Source organism: Chroicocephalus ridibundus, chromosome 1 (assembly GCF_963924245.1).
Source record: "Chroicocephalus ridibundus chromosome 1, bChrRid1.1, whole genome shotgun sequence".
NCBI classification, from domain to species: Eukaryota; Metazoa; Chordata; class Aves; order Charadriiformes; family Laridae; genus Chroicocephalus; species Chroicocephalus ridibundus.
Genome location: NC_086284.1, coordinates 173,104,107 through 173,123,640, shown reverse-complemented (window position 1 = coordinate 173,123,640; position 19,534 = coordinate 173,104,107). Strand labels below are relative to the sequence as shown.

The window sequence follows — 19,534 nt, the reverse complement described above, 5'->3', positions numbered from 1 at the left end:
CCCATAATGTCCCCACTATGCACAAGGGCAAATACGTCACCACTGGGGATGTCCTTACGTGAGACCCTCACAGGTAGGTTTCCACAGTGAAGGTGCTGATCTGTGCTAAGGTAGTCTGTGCTTCGCTAGTTCACATCATTTGATGTGTTTACTTGCTTCCCAACCTTTCTTGGTAAACATGGGTGGGTCTATGGGGCGAACAAAGAGGACAACCAGATTCTTGAGGAGAAGTCATAGGAAAGAGGAAATCACAGACCTGCTCAGTGTCTGGGCTGGGCAGTAGTTTTCCATAAACCCTGAAGGAAAAGTGTGATGTCTAACCTTTGCGACTGGCAGTGAAGGACTTTGTACAGCTAGAGATGTCACCTGCCCGCTGGCAGATAAACAAATACATAATAGTCTGAAACGTTGCATCCTCACCCTTGAATTTAAGTGGCTTGCCAGAAAAAAGGAGACCATTGAAACATGTAATGATACTTAGGTGTGATTTAAATTCTGCTCAAAATGAGTATCTTTTGTGCTTTTGACCTGTGACACAGAATTGTCTACAGACATTTTATCTGAAAAGCAAACCTTATCATATGCACGTCCATTGGTATTATAAGCCACATTTTACAGACAGTTCTAATTAATAGACTTTGAATAATCTAGTGCTCCAAAGGGTGCTAGGCTGATGCTATCATTTGATAGTGAGTGACTCTTCATCTAAGCAAGAAAGAAACTGAGTGTAAAGGCTATGTCTAAAAACATAGATTTCATTGCCGTTTGTTGCTGAAATGCCAGTGGCCCACCGGTCTCATTCCAATATGACTCAGAGAGCTTTTTATTCTCTTTATTGTTTTGATTTTTTGCCCAAAAATGTAAAACTTGATGGCTTTGAATGACTGGAGCCCAAAAGTTGATAGCACTTTTACTTAAATGAACAGATATTTAGAGACATGATTACTATATAACTTATATAATATGCATTTATTGAACGTGGTGGAATGATATATACTAATATTTTGAGAAAGTCCTGTAATAATCAAATACATTAAAAAGTTGGGTGAATAATTAGTTCCCAGGTGATGTATGTTCTCCAGCTTTGTACAAGCTATTTGTCTAATGGCTTTTGATGCTTTTCCATTGCTGGCATTTATATTGCACCAGAAACATGGTTGGGTTGGTGACTTGTTTATCAGTAAAACTAATTTTGTATCAAAGCAGGGTTTAAATTAAAGCAAAAAACCCTCTTCCTCTTTATCTCCGTTATGCAGTTAATTTGTACATGATGTTGGACATCCTAACTAAACATGCTTGTATAAAATCTCTTAAACTTAATCCTGTTTCAGAATGGGTTAATTTATTTGGAAGCAGACAGTATTAGCTCAGATTTAGAAGGTCCACTCCTGTATTTAATCAGAAGTAGCTATTCTGGAGCAAGTCCCGTGTAGGCAAACTTTTATTTTCCTTCAGAGACAGAGCTGGAATTTCCTTCTTTCGGGAAATGCTATACTATCTGAAAAACATTTATGTTTTAAAGTCACATACAATTACTATTTTTCAGAAAGCCCAAGGAAAACATCTTCTGAACATTTCTGTTCAATATGTATAATGGGTTCTTAACAGAGAACTTCAGTAGCACATCAACAATTCAATGTTTGGAGAAGCTGTGGCATGGCTGTGGGCGGTCACAGTGACTTCATAGCTGAAAACCAGATCTGAAATAGCTATGTCTAATTTCGTCATAACACACTCAAAAAAGAGAGCCTCTCAATATACAACATAATTTTGTTGATCAAAGCCACTATATGGTTGAACTCACTTGTTGACTGTTGATTTAGTTGTAGTATTTTCTCATTTGCAAAGTTCCCAACTTGTTTTGTTCTGGACCACTGCTAGTTGTAAGACAAAAATGTTTCCATATTTTGGACAACATTACTTTAAGTAATAAAAATAAACAGGAATACCTACTGCTGTGCTCTTCAAAAAGTGATAGAGTCCACAGAAAGTACTCTGACCCAGAAAATATATAAGCAACAGGAGCTAACTCATACCTATGTCGTACCAGAGAAAAGTAAACAGAGGGATTCTGTGCTAGTGTTTTGGTATCTACTGATCAAGCCCCAAGCCCAGAGAAGTAATAAATACTTTCATCCTATTTCAAATATCACTTCAAGATACCACTTCAAATACCACTTCAGAAATGTACTGCTAATTTATAGACACTACCTTTCGGATATATTTGAACAAGTTGGAGAGTTCAGAGGAGAGCAGCAAGAAAGGAGAGCTTGCTGGAAACATGGCCTGTGAAGGACTGAAGTAAGCCGGGTGGTTTAATCTGGAAAGACCCTAGTTGTTAGACTTCAAATGTATAGAAGGCTTCTGAAGAAAGGGAATAGCCTGTTCTCCATTCTTTAGGGGGGTAACACAAGGGAAGTAACTGCAAGAGAGCTATAAGTGAGACAGTATATGACACTGTTTTAAGGACAATCTTTTAAGTAAAGATTGATGTCCAGTTGAGTAGACCCAGGGAGACCGTGGGCTCCTTACCACTGGCAGGTAAAAATGACTTGCTTCAGGACTGACAAAGATACCAGTGACTCTGTACTGGGTAGGAAGACGGGTTATTCTTCTAGCCTGTTTTCCTAAAATACCAAAGTAAGAAACTGATCAAGTTTAAAGCTTTACAACATAGTAGGAACTTCTGATAAAACATTTCAGTTCCTATTTCTAGACACATGGGAGAGGAGAAGTTACAGATAGTTGTAAGTAGGAGGAAGAAAACAGATTATCTCTCACAAGCTGAAATGCTCGTGTTTTATTACTAAGAGGCTTATTCATCTTTGTATCTTTGTTATGCTACCTACTTAATATAAGGACATTTATGTATACCCACCTTAACATGCTAAACCTGAGTTAGATCCACAAAAGATTAAACACTAGGTCTTTCAAAAAAATTAGTTAATAGGGTTTTTTTGCTGAAAACACTTAAGTATTTTTTTAAAGCTTCCATTTGACAAAATGTTCTAGATCGTTATTCCTAGAGGTAGGTAGAAAAGGTCAAAAAGAGAGAAATAACCAGAAGTGGATGAAGTTTAAGACCAAAAAAAAAAATGCAACAGATTGTGAAGAAAAAAGAAGACAGGAAAAGCACAATATTCCTTGGAATAAACAATGCAGATACTATGCTTGGATGAACCCTAAATGGAACATTTTTATAGGCAGTAATCAATTTCGTACATGGTAAAGTAAATATTCCCAATAGACAGATAAAATGTAACTCATGTTATTTTTCTACAGAAAAAACTTGAATCTTTGTCCTCAAGGTTACAGCAGGAAGTAAATTCTGCACATCACTACTTGCAGCAAACAAACTGTGTGATACAAAGGCTTTTTTTTTCAAACCCAGAGAAGTAATGTTTTTAAAAAGCACTTTAAAACTCCTTTATCTTCCGTATCTGTTTCCAGCTGCAACAGCAAGTTGATTTGGCTATTTTTGTCCCACTGGTACTCTGATGTCCTGGCTGTCATTGAGAAACACTGCCTGGAATGAACAAAGTATGCCTCATATAACTGGAAATTAGGCAAGAAGGGAGGGTTTCATCTTCCTGATTATCGTAAATCTAGTACTAGGGAATAACTTCAAAACCGAAGCTTGTGCTTTGATGTTTCTGAAGATCATATGGTACAACCAAGAATCAGCTTTTGTGCTAAGTCAACATGCTTGTTCCCTGGGTGGGTGATTTGCCAGCTCAGTCTGTTGGCACGTTTGCTAGTTTATTTTTAGTAGCAGACTGCAGTCAAACAATTGCCACTGGCTATGATGTGATTTTTTTTTACATTTTCAGGTGTCCATTAGCAGTCCTTTGCTGGATGTTATCCCTCCTTCCAGAGCTGGCAGAATGTATGATGAGAGAGGTCCTCAACCTTTGCAGTGCTGTATCATCTACATCAGTTTCATTTATTAAATAGCAGTGGTTTTTAAAGTGTTTCAAGTTGGCCTGATTGATTGATTTTGCATCAAAATGGGTGAGAAATGCTTACCTGAGATGTTCTGCCAGCTTTGTTCTGAAAGCAGTAACCTCAGGCAGAGGAGCTGTGATAAATGGTGGGAAACTGTAAAACACACAACCTCTAGAGACTTCTCTGCAGATAATTTTTTACTAGATTTGTAGCTTTGATTGATTTCCAGAAATGCTAGGATCCAAAACATGTGTTGAAACAGAAAGAAACTTATAATGAGACTGGAAACAATTCATGAAGAATCAGTCACGAATTAAGTTCAGTTCAGAAATGTATTCAATGGCTTTGAAAGCAAGTTACACACATTACTGATAGAGCAGAGAGGAATCTAAGGTCATAAAAATGGTTGTGAACAGAAGGGATATCTTACACTCTTCAAAGAAAAAAACTTGTGTTTTCTTGTTTTGCTGCCTCCTTCTCGAACAGATTTTTATCTTTGCAAGAAGAGTAACATCTTATCAAGTAGATGTCATGTTCTGATATTTCAAGTGCTTTATTTAATTGCCAAAATCATATGATGGCTGCCTCTGTCTCCTGCAGTTGAACTTTGCCCTTATTAGAGCACTGTTATCACTTTATAGAACCACACAGAAAAGTTTGAAGTGGAAATGAAATTAATTTTTTACATAATGACATTTAATAGTTTTCTGCATAATGAATTTGATTTCCTGTCTCTTTCAGTTCAGATTAAATGAATATTTGCAAGGTCCATTATAAATTGGCAGGGTGAGTTCAGGAATATCTGTGTGAAATTCTATGGTTTATATGCAAGGTTTTCATATAATTAACCGGTTAATGTGAATTCATAATTTGCTACGTTCTCTTCTTTTATGTTTATTCTGGCCTTCGGAAGAAGTTACAGAATTCCAGGACCTGGAATTAATATTTTCTAAAAAATAAATGACCTGCAAGCCTCCAAAACCCGATCTCTTGAGTGCAGAGCTGCTGTGCAACATGACTTTTTTCTTTGATGTTGCTTTCTTAATTTTTTGGGTTGTTCGCTTTCATTATATACAGAGTTAGGCAGACTTAGTATAATTTAAAACATCACCATTTTTGTGAAGGCTATTTAACTTTTTGCTACTGTGCTGTTTCTCAGAGTTTTTTAATTTTTCTAATTTTAAAAAGGTAGAAAAGTCAAATATTGCAGTTTATTTTTTAAGTCACTGTCATGATATTTAGACATGATATTTACAAAACCATCAGAACAACAATATCAGGCTACAGTTAGTTGTACTGACTTCCCGCATTGTTGGTTATGTTCACATTTTCTTTAGAAATATTCTTTTCTTTTTTTTTTTTTTTCTTCTTCTTTTAGTATTGGGGATCAGGCACCTGCCTCCCCATCACTGCATACAGGGAGAACAAAGCATATTCCTCCTGTTACTCAATAGTTTAATTGTTAAAGTATTTGCCTGGGAAGGAGGAAAAATGAAATAAAGGGATTCTCAACCATCTGTTCACCAGGCTGGGAGCAAGGTCATGCTCCTTTCTCCCTTTGAGTCTGAGTTGCTGTGCAAAACATGGTGCAGTGCTCCTGGGACCAGGGCAGAGGAAAGCTAAAGACAGGCACGGCATGGCTTCCCACAGCCTGTGGAGCAGTGCTGCTGGGGCAGGGTAAAGAGGAAGTGGATGCTGTTTGCCCCCCAGGGCCATATGCTTCCCTCTTGGTGTCTGATGGGTCAGAGCATGTAAGCCTGGCTGCTGGATGGCCATAAGGAGGTACAGACGGTGCTGGGCCGGGTGCGTTGCATGTCTTGGATCAGGAAACACACGCTGCTCCTCAGCCTTGGGTCAACACAGCGAGGTTTGGTAACGGACACGTAGTTAGGGGTGGGAAAAGCACAGGCATTGCATCCACTCGTGGTTGGAGAGGCAAGGGTCACAGGAGGTGGTAGGGATACAGCAAAATGAAACCCATCAAAGTGAACTCTGAGCAAGACCAACAAGAGGTTCACCAGACGGAGAGGTTACACTTCAGTCAGTTTGTCAGCTTTAGCAACAGGAACCCTATGACAACCGATTGCACAAACAAGAATCTGATTAACTTGACCAGCTGTTGCTATAGTAAATCTAATGGGTAGATATTTTTAGGGGAAAACAGGGTTAGCATATCTATGCAGCGTAACCTTTTTATTTTTTCTCTCTGAGGAAAAACTCTCAGGGAGTTTCTGTGCTCACCGCCTGCATGCGTACAACTGCGCAGTACACTTTGCAGTCAGACTAGCAGTATCCCAGTTATAGCTGCACCATGCCCATGTCTTGATGGGCCTGGTGACCTCACCCTTCATTAGAGTTACAAATACAGATTAAGCCATCTGGGACAACTTCAGAAGTCCAGTCTTTTGCTAAACAATTTGAAGTGTTTTCTTCCTAAATACTGTCAGATGTTTACTGCCTACATAAAAACTGCTAATGGCAGGGCTGCTAAGTGCAACTGGGATCCATGAGGCTTTAATTGCAGAGTGCGACTCAACAGGACAGCAAGGAGAGTCGGGGTGGGGGATGAAGGAGGGACTGGATAGCGACAGGACACAAAGGTGTATGTATGCAAGAGAGGAAACCTGGGGCTTTGGGGAGTTTCCAGTTATGGTCCAGGCTGAAATGCAGAAGACCTGTTTGAGTCACGCAACGCAAAGCCAGATTTTGACTCTTGGTGAAATAACCATGGTGGTCTATATGGAGATTTAGATGGATTCATTAGAGGTGCCCCCAGGAATGCGGTAGGTACATTTTATTCTGGCACAATCAGCCATGGAGCAGGAAGGGTGATGCTGCTGAGCTGCTGATGGCTGGGGAGCGCAGCGCAGGGTGGGGCACCCAGCGAGCCTTTTGATCAGCCCATGGGACTTGGCAATCCTGAGGCTCGATCTTTCCAAGGGTTGGATTTATGAAGAGATTCTGCAACGTGCAGCCATTCCTTCAGGGTGTATGATTGAAGTTCATGGTAGTTACCTGTAAAGTTTGCTAAATGCAAACATTGCCTCCTCCCCCATCCCGCTCCCCCCCGCCCCCAAACCTCCCATCCAACCCACTTGCACACAGTACATTACAGGCACATTAATAGGACAGCTTAAAACTTTGCTGTGTATCAGTGATTCTATTTGAACAGTAGTGAGTACCCAATTACAGCACATAGCAGTATTGTTCATTTGCACAGCTCTTTGTTTGATCCAAAGGTTAAAGCATTTAAAAAAAATAAATCAAGAAAATACAGCGATTACTGACTGAGGCAATTGGATTCCTCTGGAACAGTATGCAACAAGACTTAACAACAAACTGCCGAGTGGTACCACCATGGTGATGGGATACTTTCTTCTCAACTTCTGGCAAAAGAGTAATTGCCCCAGATAACTCACTGTATTATTCTCAGGGATGCAATTCAAAAGATTTAGATGCTATGTCTCTGCCTTCACTGACTCTATTAATTGGTTTTAAGACACATCCCCATTTTGTCATTTCTAAAGGTGAAGGCTGTTCTGTGTTTTGTTAATGATGACAGCATCGCTGAGAAAAAAGAAGGTCTAAAATATTTAACTTTAAGAACATGACAGATTAAATAACCTGTAGGGTCCTAATAATCATCAATCACAATGTAGGAGATGACAAGGTGAAATTTCTAAGATGACATTTTGTCACTTGGGGTAGTCACTTAAACTGACAAAAGCTATACATTCTGCTCTGCAGCTTCTTTACTCTAATTGGGCCAATTTTACTATCATGCTATTATCCTGCACAGCAGAACTGGTGACAAACAAAGAAGCTTTTGTGATCTTAGTCGACTATTTTTCCATGAGCTCAAGAAAATATCTTCTTTGCCAAAAAAGAATGAAAATTGTCCCTGTATTTTGTGACTGGCCAGAAGCCCAAGGCTCACGTCTGTCTGGAAAAAGTCTAATCTGTATTTTTAGTTCCTTCTTGCTTATCGTGGGATCTTGCAGAAAGGGGCACAAGTCAGGGGAGCTATAATCGCATTTGGGATTTTTCCTGTTACGTGTTGAAATAACTTTCCTCAGGCTATGGTGGAGGAAAAAGAGGGCTAAAATTCCATTCTGTCACTCTTCACGCTTTTGGCAGTCTGCTTTAATTTAGCCTTATTTTCTACTATGCACCAGCACATAATAATTCCCTTTAAGCATATAACAACATGAAACTTCATTGTGTTAGCGTGTGCTTCAGTGTAGTTATTGGGAAACTTAACCCATTTCAGAAATGTTTGAACTTTGGAAGAAAAATTCTCATCAATGGCTACATGAAGAGGAGTAAGGAAGTGGTTCTATAAGTTGTTAAAGTCGTGTGAAATCTGAAAACAACCCACCTCGTTAAAACTAAAAACATCTTATGTATTACCATTCAGAAACTTTGTGCAAAAATACATTTAGTAACGCGCTTATGTTAACACGGAATAAAATTACACTGGAGTGTAACGTGGAGTGGGCATCTATCCAGCTGATCTAAAATACTGTCATTTTGGGGAAGTGTTAAGCTGTTCATATGTATTGCTATCAACAAACAGTAGTTTATTTAAATAAGCTTTGTTTTTCTGCATGACAGAAGTAGGAAAATGCTGTTATTAATGCTCTTCATGTCTTGGACAAAGATTGCCTTTGTTTTTGACCATTAAACAAGATGTTTATATTCATTGTTTTGGAGACATAGAAATTGGAAAACCAAAGGTAAGTATTTCTCTTGATCCTTTAGCACATTTAAGTTTCCAGGGTTCAGATTAAGTGGTGGTGGTGGTGAGGAGTAGTTAGTCAGCATTACGTAAGGCACCAAAAATTGTCAGACAACCAAAAACTTCATGGTGGTGTCTCTTTGGCTGAACAGTTACATCTGTTTTAACAGACTTTCACTCTTACCCTTTATCCCATCTATGTATGTTACAATTCATAGAATCATAGAATAGTTTGGGTTGGAAGGGAACTTTAAAGGTCATCTAGCCCAGCCCCCCCACTGCAATGAGCTGGGACATCTTCAACAAGATCAGGTGGCTCAGAGCCCCGTCCAACCTGGCCTTGAATGTTTCCAGAGATGGGGCATCTGCCATCTCTCTGGGCAACCTGTTCCAGTTTCACCACCCTCATTGGAAAAAATTTCTTCCTTATATCTAGGCTGAATCTTCCCTCTTTTAGTTTAAAACCATTACTCCTTGTCTATTGCTATAGGCCCTGCTAAAAAGTCCGTTTCCATCTTTCTTATAAGCCCCCTTTAAGTACTAAAGGCCTCAACAAGGTCTCCCAGGAGCCTTCTCTTCTTCAGGCTGCACAACCCCAACTGTCTCAGCCTTTCTTCATAGGAGAGGTTCTCCATCCTTCTGATCATTTTTGGGGCGCTCCTCTGGACCCACTGCAACCAGTCCATGACTTTCCTGTGCTGAGGACTCCAGAACTGGACATGGTACCCCAGGTGGGGTCTCACCAGAGTGGAGTAGAGGGGCAGAATCATCTCACTTGACCCGCTGGCCACGCTTTTTTTTATGCAGCCCAGGATATGGTTGGCTTTCTGGCCTGCGAGCACACCTTGCTGGCTTATTTCCAGCTTTTCCTCCTTCTTGGCAGGGCTGCTTTCAATCCCTTCATCCCCCAGCCTATATTGATACCAGGGGTTGCCCCAACGTAGGTGCAGGACCTTGCACTTGGCCTTGTTGAACCCCATGAGGGTCACATGAGCCCACTTCTTGAGGTCATCCAGGTCCCTCTGGGTGTCATCCCGTCCCTCAGGCATGTCAACCCCACCACTCAGCTTGGTGTCGTTGGCAAACGTGCTGACAGTGCATTCAATCCCACTGTCTATGTCATTGATGAAGATATTAAACAGTACTGTTCCCAATATGGACCCCTGAAGGACATTGCTCATCATCAGTCTCCACCTGGGCATTGAGCCAGACTACCAACTGCCAGTTTCTGACTTCAGCAAGAGCTTTTTTGTTAGCTAAGAGTTCTCACACTTCATTTCCAGGTACCCTGCTGTTAATTCTGCCTTCTTGAACTTCCAGGTCAAGTCTGCCTCCTTTTTTTTACATTAAATGCTGCCTTCCACATGAAGCATGGTCATCTCCAACATCTGCAGCTACGTGGTGCTCACCTAGCCCTAGCTGAACCAAATGCCCATTGACCCACCTGAGCCACCAATGCTCCTCCTCAGTGCAGGGCTCCACGGCTCCATGGCCTTCTTCAAGCCCATCAGCTCTGAATTTCTTGCTGTGTCCACACCAACACCCACAGCTCTCATTCTTGTCCATGCCCTAAATTCTGCTATCCCCAAATCCTGCTTCTCTTTCTCCCAGCCCATTAACCCTGTTCTCTGCTCTTTCTCATTAATCCTTTCTGTACCCCACTCGTATTTGTAAACCCCCTATATCTCCCTACTGCCTTTTTGCCTCTCTTTCTTCCAAGGCTCCTTACCTCTCTCTAAGGCAGGTTGAAAGCCTCAGCAGGTTTATCTGTTCCTCTTAGGCTGGTGTCCTTTCATTGTCTCTCAGAAGTGGAGAGGTTCCAGAGCTCCCTGAGCAGCTCATTTTTTTCCTCCAAATCTCATCCCCTGTCCTGGGCTTCTTACTGAAAAGTCACAATAAGCTATTGAAACCTGGAAGGAAGGATGTTACCCTTACAAGATAAGCTCTGGTCAGAGCTGAAAATCCCTGTTATTGTTGGTAAATGCCACTTACTGCAAAAGATGTGCATCAGCAACATTCAGACTTTTTAGTGGTAAATTAAAATAAAATCCCAATATGTGTCTAATAGCAAGAATGGAACGTTAGAAACTGCCTAAATCAGGGCACAAACAAATTTAAGCTCATTAAGGACCTACAAGAAACTTTTAATTTTGAAGTTGGAATAATTTTTATAATCACAGATATACTATAGATCAGCACAAAAGGCTGATAATGAGGACGTATACTTTGGTGGCACAAGACTTCAAAATGCATGATTAAGAAATGAAATGTATTATGAAGGAGTCTGCATCAAGTAGCATATATTCCGGCAGAAAATTCCTCCAGGAGATGACAGAACTTAAAAAAAGGTTTTAGTGGGACCGACACAATGCAATGTACTAATTATTTGGCAGTGCATAATATCTTTATTTAGAACAATAAAGTATATGTATATAATGTAAATTCCAAATTTGAACTGGTATAAAAAAGGATCTGGGAAAACATCTATCTTTAAGAGGACACATATATACATACACATCACATTTTATAAACTTTGTTGATTACCTTCAGTCAGAATGTAACTATGCAAGACTGTGCTGACATTTACATTGAAATAAATGAATTTGCCCATGATACAACCAGCAAATGTCTGTGTCTCTATCACTAAAGAGTCTGAAGTTTCCGCGTTCCATCAATTTGATAACATAATAGCAACATGCCACCATTACTGTAGATCTGCATTTAATAGACAGTTGAATCAGATTCCTGAATTGAAGAATGTTGGATAGTTCTTTAATGTAAATCTAACTCGAAATATCTGTATTTTATATATACAGTTAGCTTTTCAATTTAATAGTTGTATTGTGTGTACTGAACAGTTTCAGCATATTACAGAGAGCAACAGAGAAAACAGAGCTGGTGAAGATCAGAATCTAAAAAATGTGCAGGTTGTACACATAATCCATAGTATAGCACATTTTATAAGCTTACTTATAAAATGACCTTGTGATGAAGTAAGTACCATTAATTTATTCAAGTAAACACACATCTAAAGTAGCACATTGAGATACTCAGTATATCACTATCTGCTTTTTATTGTCACAAGGCCACTATTAATTACATGCAAAGTTCAACTACTCCAAAGAAAACCTAAAAATGTTTGTTTCGCACAAAACCACAGACATCTGAAAAACAAATTTGGTTGACCTTTATATAAAAAATACAACACTCACTTTTCCCCAATTTCAATTTTAAGAGAAAGGGCATTCATTTTCTAACTGTGTTAATGCATGGGCTCTGTCTACCTAAAAAGACGACTGAAAAACTGTTCACTCTTCATAAGTTAAATCGCTTAAACTGGATAAAGAAGGAATTAAAGGACTATTTCTGCCATCCCTACTCCCACTAAACAGTAACTTATTTTAATTGATTTCAAAGATGCCTCACAAGCCAGTAGTCTTTCAAAATTTCCTACAACCGAAGTAAGGGCCCCCTCAGTGGGTAGACAAATTGGGCACAGAAACTTTCAAATAATTTCACGATCATATTTCCAAGAGCCGAGTTATCCACTGTATCAACAAACATCTAGAAGTGTCTTTCTGCTTTGCAAAAATGATTGAGAACACCCAAATTTTGTTCAGATCTCTCAAAAGGTGCAGAGAACAGGAAATCCAGGAGCTCTGACAACAGTTCTTTTACTCCTTGTGTTGAGCAATTTTGATGCATATTTAAAGAACAATGTTTGTGATGTGAAGCTGGAATTTTCTTTCTGTTCTCATGTAGCCTTAAATCTGCCCTGCTCCACGGAAGAGATTAAAGTGTTCGACACCACTGGAAAGTGACTTAGCTACTATTTCAAGATGTTACTTTTGGAGGGTGAACATTTTGCAGTAGTCTATCTGGATTTAATGTATGTTTCAATTTACAACTGATATTTTCTATAGTATTGAACAGTAGACTAAAGAGCCTAAAACATCGTGCATTTTGAACATTAAAGTATAATTCGGGGGACACCAATGTGCAACATTATTGTGTATTCGATTTTCTGGAAAAACACATTTAGGAGAACTAACATTATTATGAACAAAGAACTTGAATAAATACAAGATTTTTTTTTAACTGAATTGGAGAAAAAGACTGTAAAGCATCAAATGCATAAGCTTGCTTTGAGAACATATTGTATAGCAACATGAAGTATTTAAGGTTTTTGTAAAATGTGTAAGGATAATTGCTTCTATTTATTGTGGATACGTTTCCATTCTGTCAAAATCAATACACAGTTATTCTCCACATTACCAATAAGGTGCAAATTTCTCATCAATTAGGTCATGCTGACATTTTTTTCAGGCTAACTGTTAAATAAGATTGAAACACAAAGTCTGAGGGCCTTGTGAGTAAAGAACTACACAATGTCAAATGAGACTGAGCTGCAGATGGGTAATTCTGTTGTTTGACTTTTGCAGAGCTAAAATTTGGGATGCACTTGCTTTTTAGAAGTTATGAGCAACCTTGATTACTCTTTATTAAGTGGTGAGTGCTCCAGCATCTTCTGAATAAAAATTAAGGCCTAATTCTCACACTAGGCCTCTTTAGATCTAGACTAAGAGAAGTTCCTCAGATGATCATAGAATCATAGAGCCATAGAATCTGTTAGGTTGGAAGGGACCATTAAAGGTCATCTAGTCCAACCCCCCTGCAGTAAGCAGGGACATCTTCAACTAGATCAGGTTGCTCAGAACCTCATCAAGCCTGGCCTTGAATGTCTCCAGGGATGGGGCCTCCACCACCTCTCTGGGCAACCTGTGCGAGTGTCTCACCACCCTCATTGTAAAGAACTTCTTCCTAATGTCTAATCTAAACCTACCTTGCTTTAGTTTATAACCATTGCCCCTCGTCCTGTCGCTACATGCCCTTGCAAACAGCCCCTCCCCAGCTTTCTTGTAGGCCCCCTTCAGGTACTGGAATGCTGCTATAAGGTCTCCCTGGAGCCTTCTCTTCTCCAGGCTGAACAACCCCGACTCTCTCAGCCCGTCTTCGTAGGAGAGGTGCTCCAGCCCTCGGATCATCTTCGTGGCCCTCCTCTGGACCCACTCCAACAGGTCCATGATGATGCAAACCCCAAAGCTCAGTTAATGTTAATGGAACTGTGCTAATTTATACCAGCTAAGCAGGGCTTGAGGACCCTTTTCTGACACTCAGAAAGTGCAAAAAGGCCTCAGTATAAATAAAAAATATTTCCACATGATCAAATCCTTGGATCAGTGAATTCATGAGAAGTTTCGATATTGATCTCAGTAGGGTCAAAATTCCATGCAGAGTGGCTACATGCACACATGAGCTCTGTCATCAAACATAGTAAGGTTTTGAGGTTTTGAGGTTTTTTCTTTTTGGTAAGTAGGAAAGACAAATCAGTTTTACTAATAGTACACACACACACACACACACACACACACGTATATATTATATGTATGTCATATTCCTTTTATGCATGGTTCTCAGAAAATTCATCAGATGATTAAAATTTCCACAAGAATTCTTAAAAAAATGAAGTAACTATACACTTTAAAGACAACTCCAACTTTATGGAAAACTTTAAAAGGGTGGTGGGTTTTTTATTAAGTTTGCAAGTTATTTAAACTAAAACTTGTGCTGACTTGGTCGGTTTGATGACAGACGACAGATTGTCATCAGAAGAGCCACCTTTAGCTTCTGAAGTACAAACCCCTAATACAGATAAATAATTCATACCCATTATCTGGAAAGAGCCAAGACGATAATATGCACAACTACACTTATAACTTTTACCATGTTATTTTTAGGATTTACTTGAAAATGCATGTCTGCAGATCAATCCTGTACAGATTCCATGGATGCTATAACAGCAATAGATGCAGAAGACAAGTGAGAAAAAAAGCCTTTCTGTTTTGTTTTGAGAGAATTAACTTTGAGTGGAGAATGCCAGGATATTAAAGCTTACTAATCACTTAAAACACAATGCAAACATTAATTACAGCTGATGTAAATAAATGCTAAATACATTCTCAGGATCTTTCAGATTTTCTATGCTATACATTTAAAGACAAGGTATCAATGGCATGCATCTTCAGCGTTTAAAATGCCTTTCATGGGTTTGTCTTTATTCTGATGTTTGAACGCAATTCAGACTCCTTACTTTCACTTCCCTTGGCATGGCTGGAAATTTCACCAGTGTTCACACACCCAGCAGTTACTCTTAATGCTTCGAAGCTCCATGAGGTACATTCACCTCCTGTTTACTTTGTCTTCATCCAGTATTTGCTCCTCCTGAACAGAGACCACCAACACTGATGAATTCTTGAAGCTTTCTGGGGTGGGCAAGCAGCCACCTGGCACCCAATAGAGACCACATGTTGCTGTACACACAACCTTTGCCAGGCATAAACACAGCTCCTTATAAGTAAAAGGCTAGAACACGGGGCCATGGAATGATTTTGCTTTCAAGTTTTATATACAACATTGAAGAGTATGTTATCTGTATCCATTTCTGCATTTTCTGTCAGTTCAGAGAACTCCATCTGAAGACACCAAGGTAAGGTAGAGGACACAGAACTTAAATTAAGGATGCAAAGGTATTTATGACTTTCAATGATTACACATAGTTGGAGGCATTTGAAAGATGCTTTTTGTTCAGGATGTACTTTGTTTGGCAGAGTCAGCTGCAAAAGCTAATGCAATTGAAAATCCCCAAATGCCACACAAGGTAGATATTCACATAAGATACAGTCCTGCTAAGTGCACACTCTTCTTATCGTTGTTCAATTCAGTGTTGGTTTCACAGTAACAAACACAAATTGTCCTCATTTCTATATCATGTCTATGGAGTCATGGGCAGCAACAACAGATGCAGACTCAGTCTGTCACTCCAGAAGGAATACGAATGTGCTTAAAGCTGCTTCATTTATGAAGCGAACATGGAACTGTTACCTGCCTGAAGAAAAAAAACAGAAATTACAATTTTGCTGATTAGTTTTCCTCTCTGTATTACTAAACAGTAGAGCTTTTCAAAGACAGATGACATAAACATTTTTTCTTATAATTTTGGAAATGGATAAATTCAATGACACTTGCATAGACATTCCTTTATTCTGAAAGAAAAAAATATTGTTGTAAGATGTATTTTCCTGGTCCAAGAACACACTTGCCTGCAAAAGGTCATTGACATCATCTATGGTGATGAAAAAACTCTCATGGTTTTACAGAACTGTTACATTTGTGCATTTTGGTATCTGGCAATCTCTGGCAGCAAACTTCCCTTTGAAATCGTCTGGACAAGCCAATATCACTCTGAGTTTATTTACATTTTGTAAAAGTCAAACAACTTGTCCACTGCAGAGATGATTTCCCTTCTCAGTGAGCAGATGTTAGCATAAAGCACTTAGGGAGACTGGAAATCTCTCGAGTTGTAGCTAACGAACTCAGCTCACTCACTAGATCACAACGAACACTCTGTAATACACCTGAGAGTGACCGCTACAGGATGACCTGCAAAACCTGGACTGCCTGTTGTACTCTTATGCTGCTCTTTCCACTCATGTTATAAAATGAAGCATTCAGTGCTGCCTGCATCTTCCAGACCCTTGCCAGAGATGCTGTGGTCCTGCAGAGATTCCTGCGGTCAGAAGCCCCTTGCCAGAGACGTGCAATGTTGTGCAGAGGACAGCTGGGAACGAGAAGGCCCACTCGCCTTTGCTGCTCACTCTTACATATGAGAAGATGCAAGAATGATGTACCAGATAAGGCTACAGAGACTGCAAGCTGTGACGAGTAAGCAACAATTAAGAGAAGCTCAGCTCTACTCGGCCTGTTCTCCTACACTCACCAGCTAGTTTAACGATTGTGTTTTTCAGGTCACGCTGCTTTGAAACAGCTGTAGGACAACAGCCGAAGACTTCTCTGTACCGGTTCTCATGCCAAAAAGGAGAAGCAGTAGCCGTCCTTCATTTTGGAATTCGGGCATATGTCATTTTGTAACATTCAGGCTAAAAGTCAAACACCTAAATTAATGATACAGGATTAATTACATTAGCTGCTAAGGATCTTAGGGACAAATGAAGCCTACTGATAGCAAGTTTGTTTTGTTTTTTTTTTTCCTAAAATGGACTCTGACTCACTTTATATTTCAGCAGCCAAAAGTTGTTAAGCCTATGGTAAGACTCTCAACTGCAACAACTTACCAGTACACGAAACAGTAACAGTGTTGAGGGAGAAAAAGCAACAGCTACACTTGTAGATGTTCCTTTTCTTTTTGCTGCAACATACTGAAAAAAAAAAAAAAGGTATTTTATTACTACAATGCTAGTGTTTCAAGGAAATAGAACTGAATGGTTTATCAGTTAGTTACAATAAAAGGGAACTGAAAGTATTAGAATTTATGTTTCCTACCTGGTCTTCCTAGTTACAGATGAATATTACAAATTTATGAGGGAAGAGGGAGAAAAAAACATATGCCATATATTTAAGAAGACATCTGATGGAGAATGTAACCTGTTTGAATTTCCTTTTAAGGAAAATTCTTTAAATGTATATGAAGTGAAACAATATACCTTATCTCATTTTCCTCTTGACAGTCGTGACACTGTGTAGTTTCATCACTTTCTGGTCTGGATTTGGGATGTGTTTTCTAGGCAGAAAATGCATTAAATATAAGTATTCTAAAGCTTTCTTTAACAACTCCCTAAACAATTGTTGTATGTTTCAGTTTGCTTCAGATTTTCAATATCGAAGTCATCTTGCAAAATGTAGGCCAAATCTTGTCCTCTAACATATATCTGCTACTGGTATAATTTACTATCAAAGCCTTTGTACTGTAGGCAGGGGCACAAGGGGCAAAGGCAAAAGAATCCTCTTCTCAAGATAAAATAGGAGAACCAGGAAACTGGGGGAATCCCATGTTTTTAATTTCCAATTAGACAGCTATCATGCTGATAAGATAGGATTTGCACTTTGGTGGTGGAATCCAAGAATTTGACAACATAGATTTATATTAGCATGTCACACAGTTCAGTGAAGATCAAAAGAGATGTCTCGCTTTCAAATGCAGAATGGTTCTGTTCTTCCTGCCTCCCCATAGCTATGAAATGTAGTATCACTAAATGCAGTATTTCTTACCTTCCAGTATATGGCTCCCAAAATAAAGCCAATAAGAAGAGACAGCAATGAAGTCAGTGCTATGCTGATCCCTTGCAGGCTGGAGCTGCTAATGAAGCCAAGTGCCTCTTCTGTAATTACAGATGTTCTTGTTAGTGAAGACAGATTTATAGCAGCAAACTATCTTCAGGGCAACACTACTATTAGCAAGAGCACTTTTATGCACCACGTACCCAACAGCATCCTAAACAGCAGAACAGATACTTCAAAGTGCTGTGTACACGAGGCACACTTCAAACAAAATCTCATAGGAAATTTTTGACCACAAGGATGCTCCTCCTATTTCTGGAACAGCTGCGTTGAATACTTCCAACACTAATTCTCTTTTTGTCATTTGTAGAGAACTTTCTCTCTCCAAAATTTCAAAGTTTGAGGTTTATCAATTTTTAAAGGTCTTATTTTGTAACACAAAGTAATTCTTTGGAAAAGAATATATCTGTCACTTTGTGCCTTAGCTTAAGTTGTATAAGGTGCATCCCACTGACTGCAGATAGACACTTTGCCTTGCCACTAATGAATGACCAACACGAAGTCTCTTGAGGGAGGTTAATTTAACAAAATAAGCCTGACTTCACTTCTAATGTGTGTCTGAAAAGGTCCCACTGACCTCAGTAAGACCAAACCCTTGTAGCTTGAAGTCCAGCTGTGTGTTATTTTGTTGCTACTGTTTCTTGATATCTTTTTACATTTTACACGGAAGAGCTCCATATGTACATAAGCAATTCTATTCCCTTCACAGGGAGCTATACGCATGCTGAGACTAAAATGTGGCCCTCCAGTTATTTAATAAAGAGCAGGATGTGAAAAGTCCTACAGAGTCACCCTGGGATCCACCTTCTGAAATGCAAAGCGAGCCATAGGAGACTGACAGTTTAGACACCATCCACCCAGTTTTAGTTCATTTCGTGATTTGGTGTCTGCAGCTCGAATGGTGGGTGTATTGTCAGATTACAGGAAAAGAACCAAACTGTAAGCACTGAAAAAGTGTAGGTGATTAGATACAGAAATGAAAATGGACTTATAACACTAAATTTGTGTGACTCATGCAAACAGCAAATGTCTAAGCATGTATGTATGATATACTGGGTCAGGCAATGTGCATTTAGTACATTATTAAACAGCCTCTAAGAAAACACTTTAGTTTAGAAAGGAGCAATTCTCATAACTAGCAACTCATTTTCAACTCTCTGAGGTTTTCTGGTTAACTTTTTGCAAGCTTCTACACAAATGTTCTTTTTGTCCCTGAAATTCAGCTGTGCTTTCTAGGATCGCAGTAGACAGAACTAAAAAGTAAGAAAAAAAATAGTCTGCATCTTATATGCTCATATACTACATGTATCTCTGTATCTCATACACTGTTTACAAACTCTAGGTTCTGTCTATAGGAGCTTCAATTTTATTTACAACCAGTAGACCCAGCACACTAACAGGAAACATTGGTCAAGCAGAACCAATGCTAGCTTACCATGACAGAAATCTGTCTACAGAGAAGGGAAAGATAGCAGACAAAGTTCTACACAAGTGAACACCATCTGAAGAAGAGAGGCTATCGATTAGTCTGCCTCTGTCTGCTCAGACATTAGAACTAAGAGCAGAAATTAACTGGAGGAGCATATCTTTTCTCAAACTGTCCATCCCAGGCTAGGCAGAGAGGAGGTTTCTTGCAGGACTGACCTTCAGGAAATC

General features: G+C 39.3%; 1 protein-coding gene across 2 annotated transcripts in view; it reads right to left on the bottom strand.

The window, feature by feature from the left end:
- Positions 1-11,065: 11,065 nt before the first annotated feature.
- KITLG (KIT ligand) overlaps positions 11,066-19,534 on the bottom strand; it is a 55,808-nt gene continuing 47,339 nt past the window's right edge. For both annotated transcript variants that reach the window (XM_063322826.1, XM_063322827.1), the window contains 4 exons: positions 17,810-17,919; positions 17,245-17,321; positions 16,876-16,959; positions 11,066-15,629 (listed from right to left, as the gene is read on the bottom strand). In XM_063322826.1, the coding sequence (XP_063178896.1) occupies positions 16,920-16,959; positions 17,245-17,321; positions 17,810-17,919 (227 nt within the window). In that variant the 3' untranslated portion in view covers positions 11,066-15,629; positions 16,876-16,919. The remainder of the gene's footprint in view (positions 15,630-16,875; positions 16,960-17,244; positions 17,322-17,809; positions 17,920-19,534) is intronic.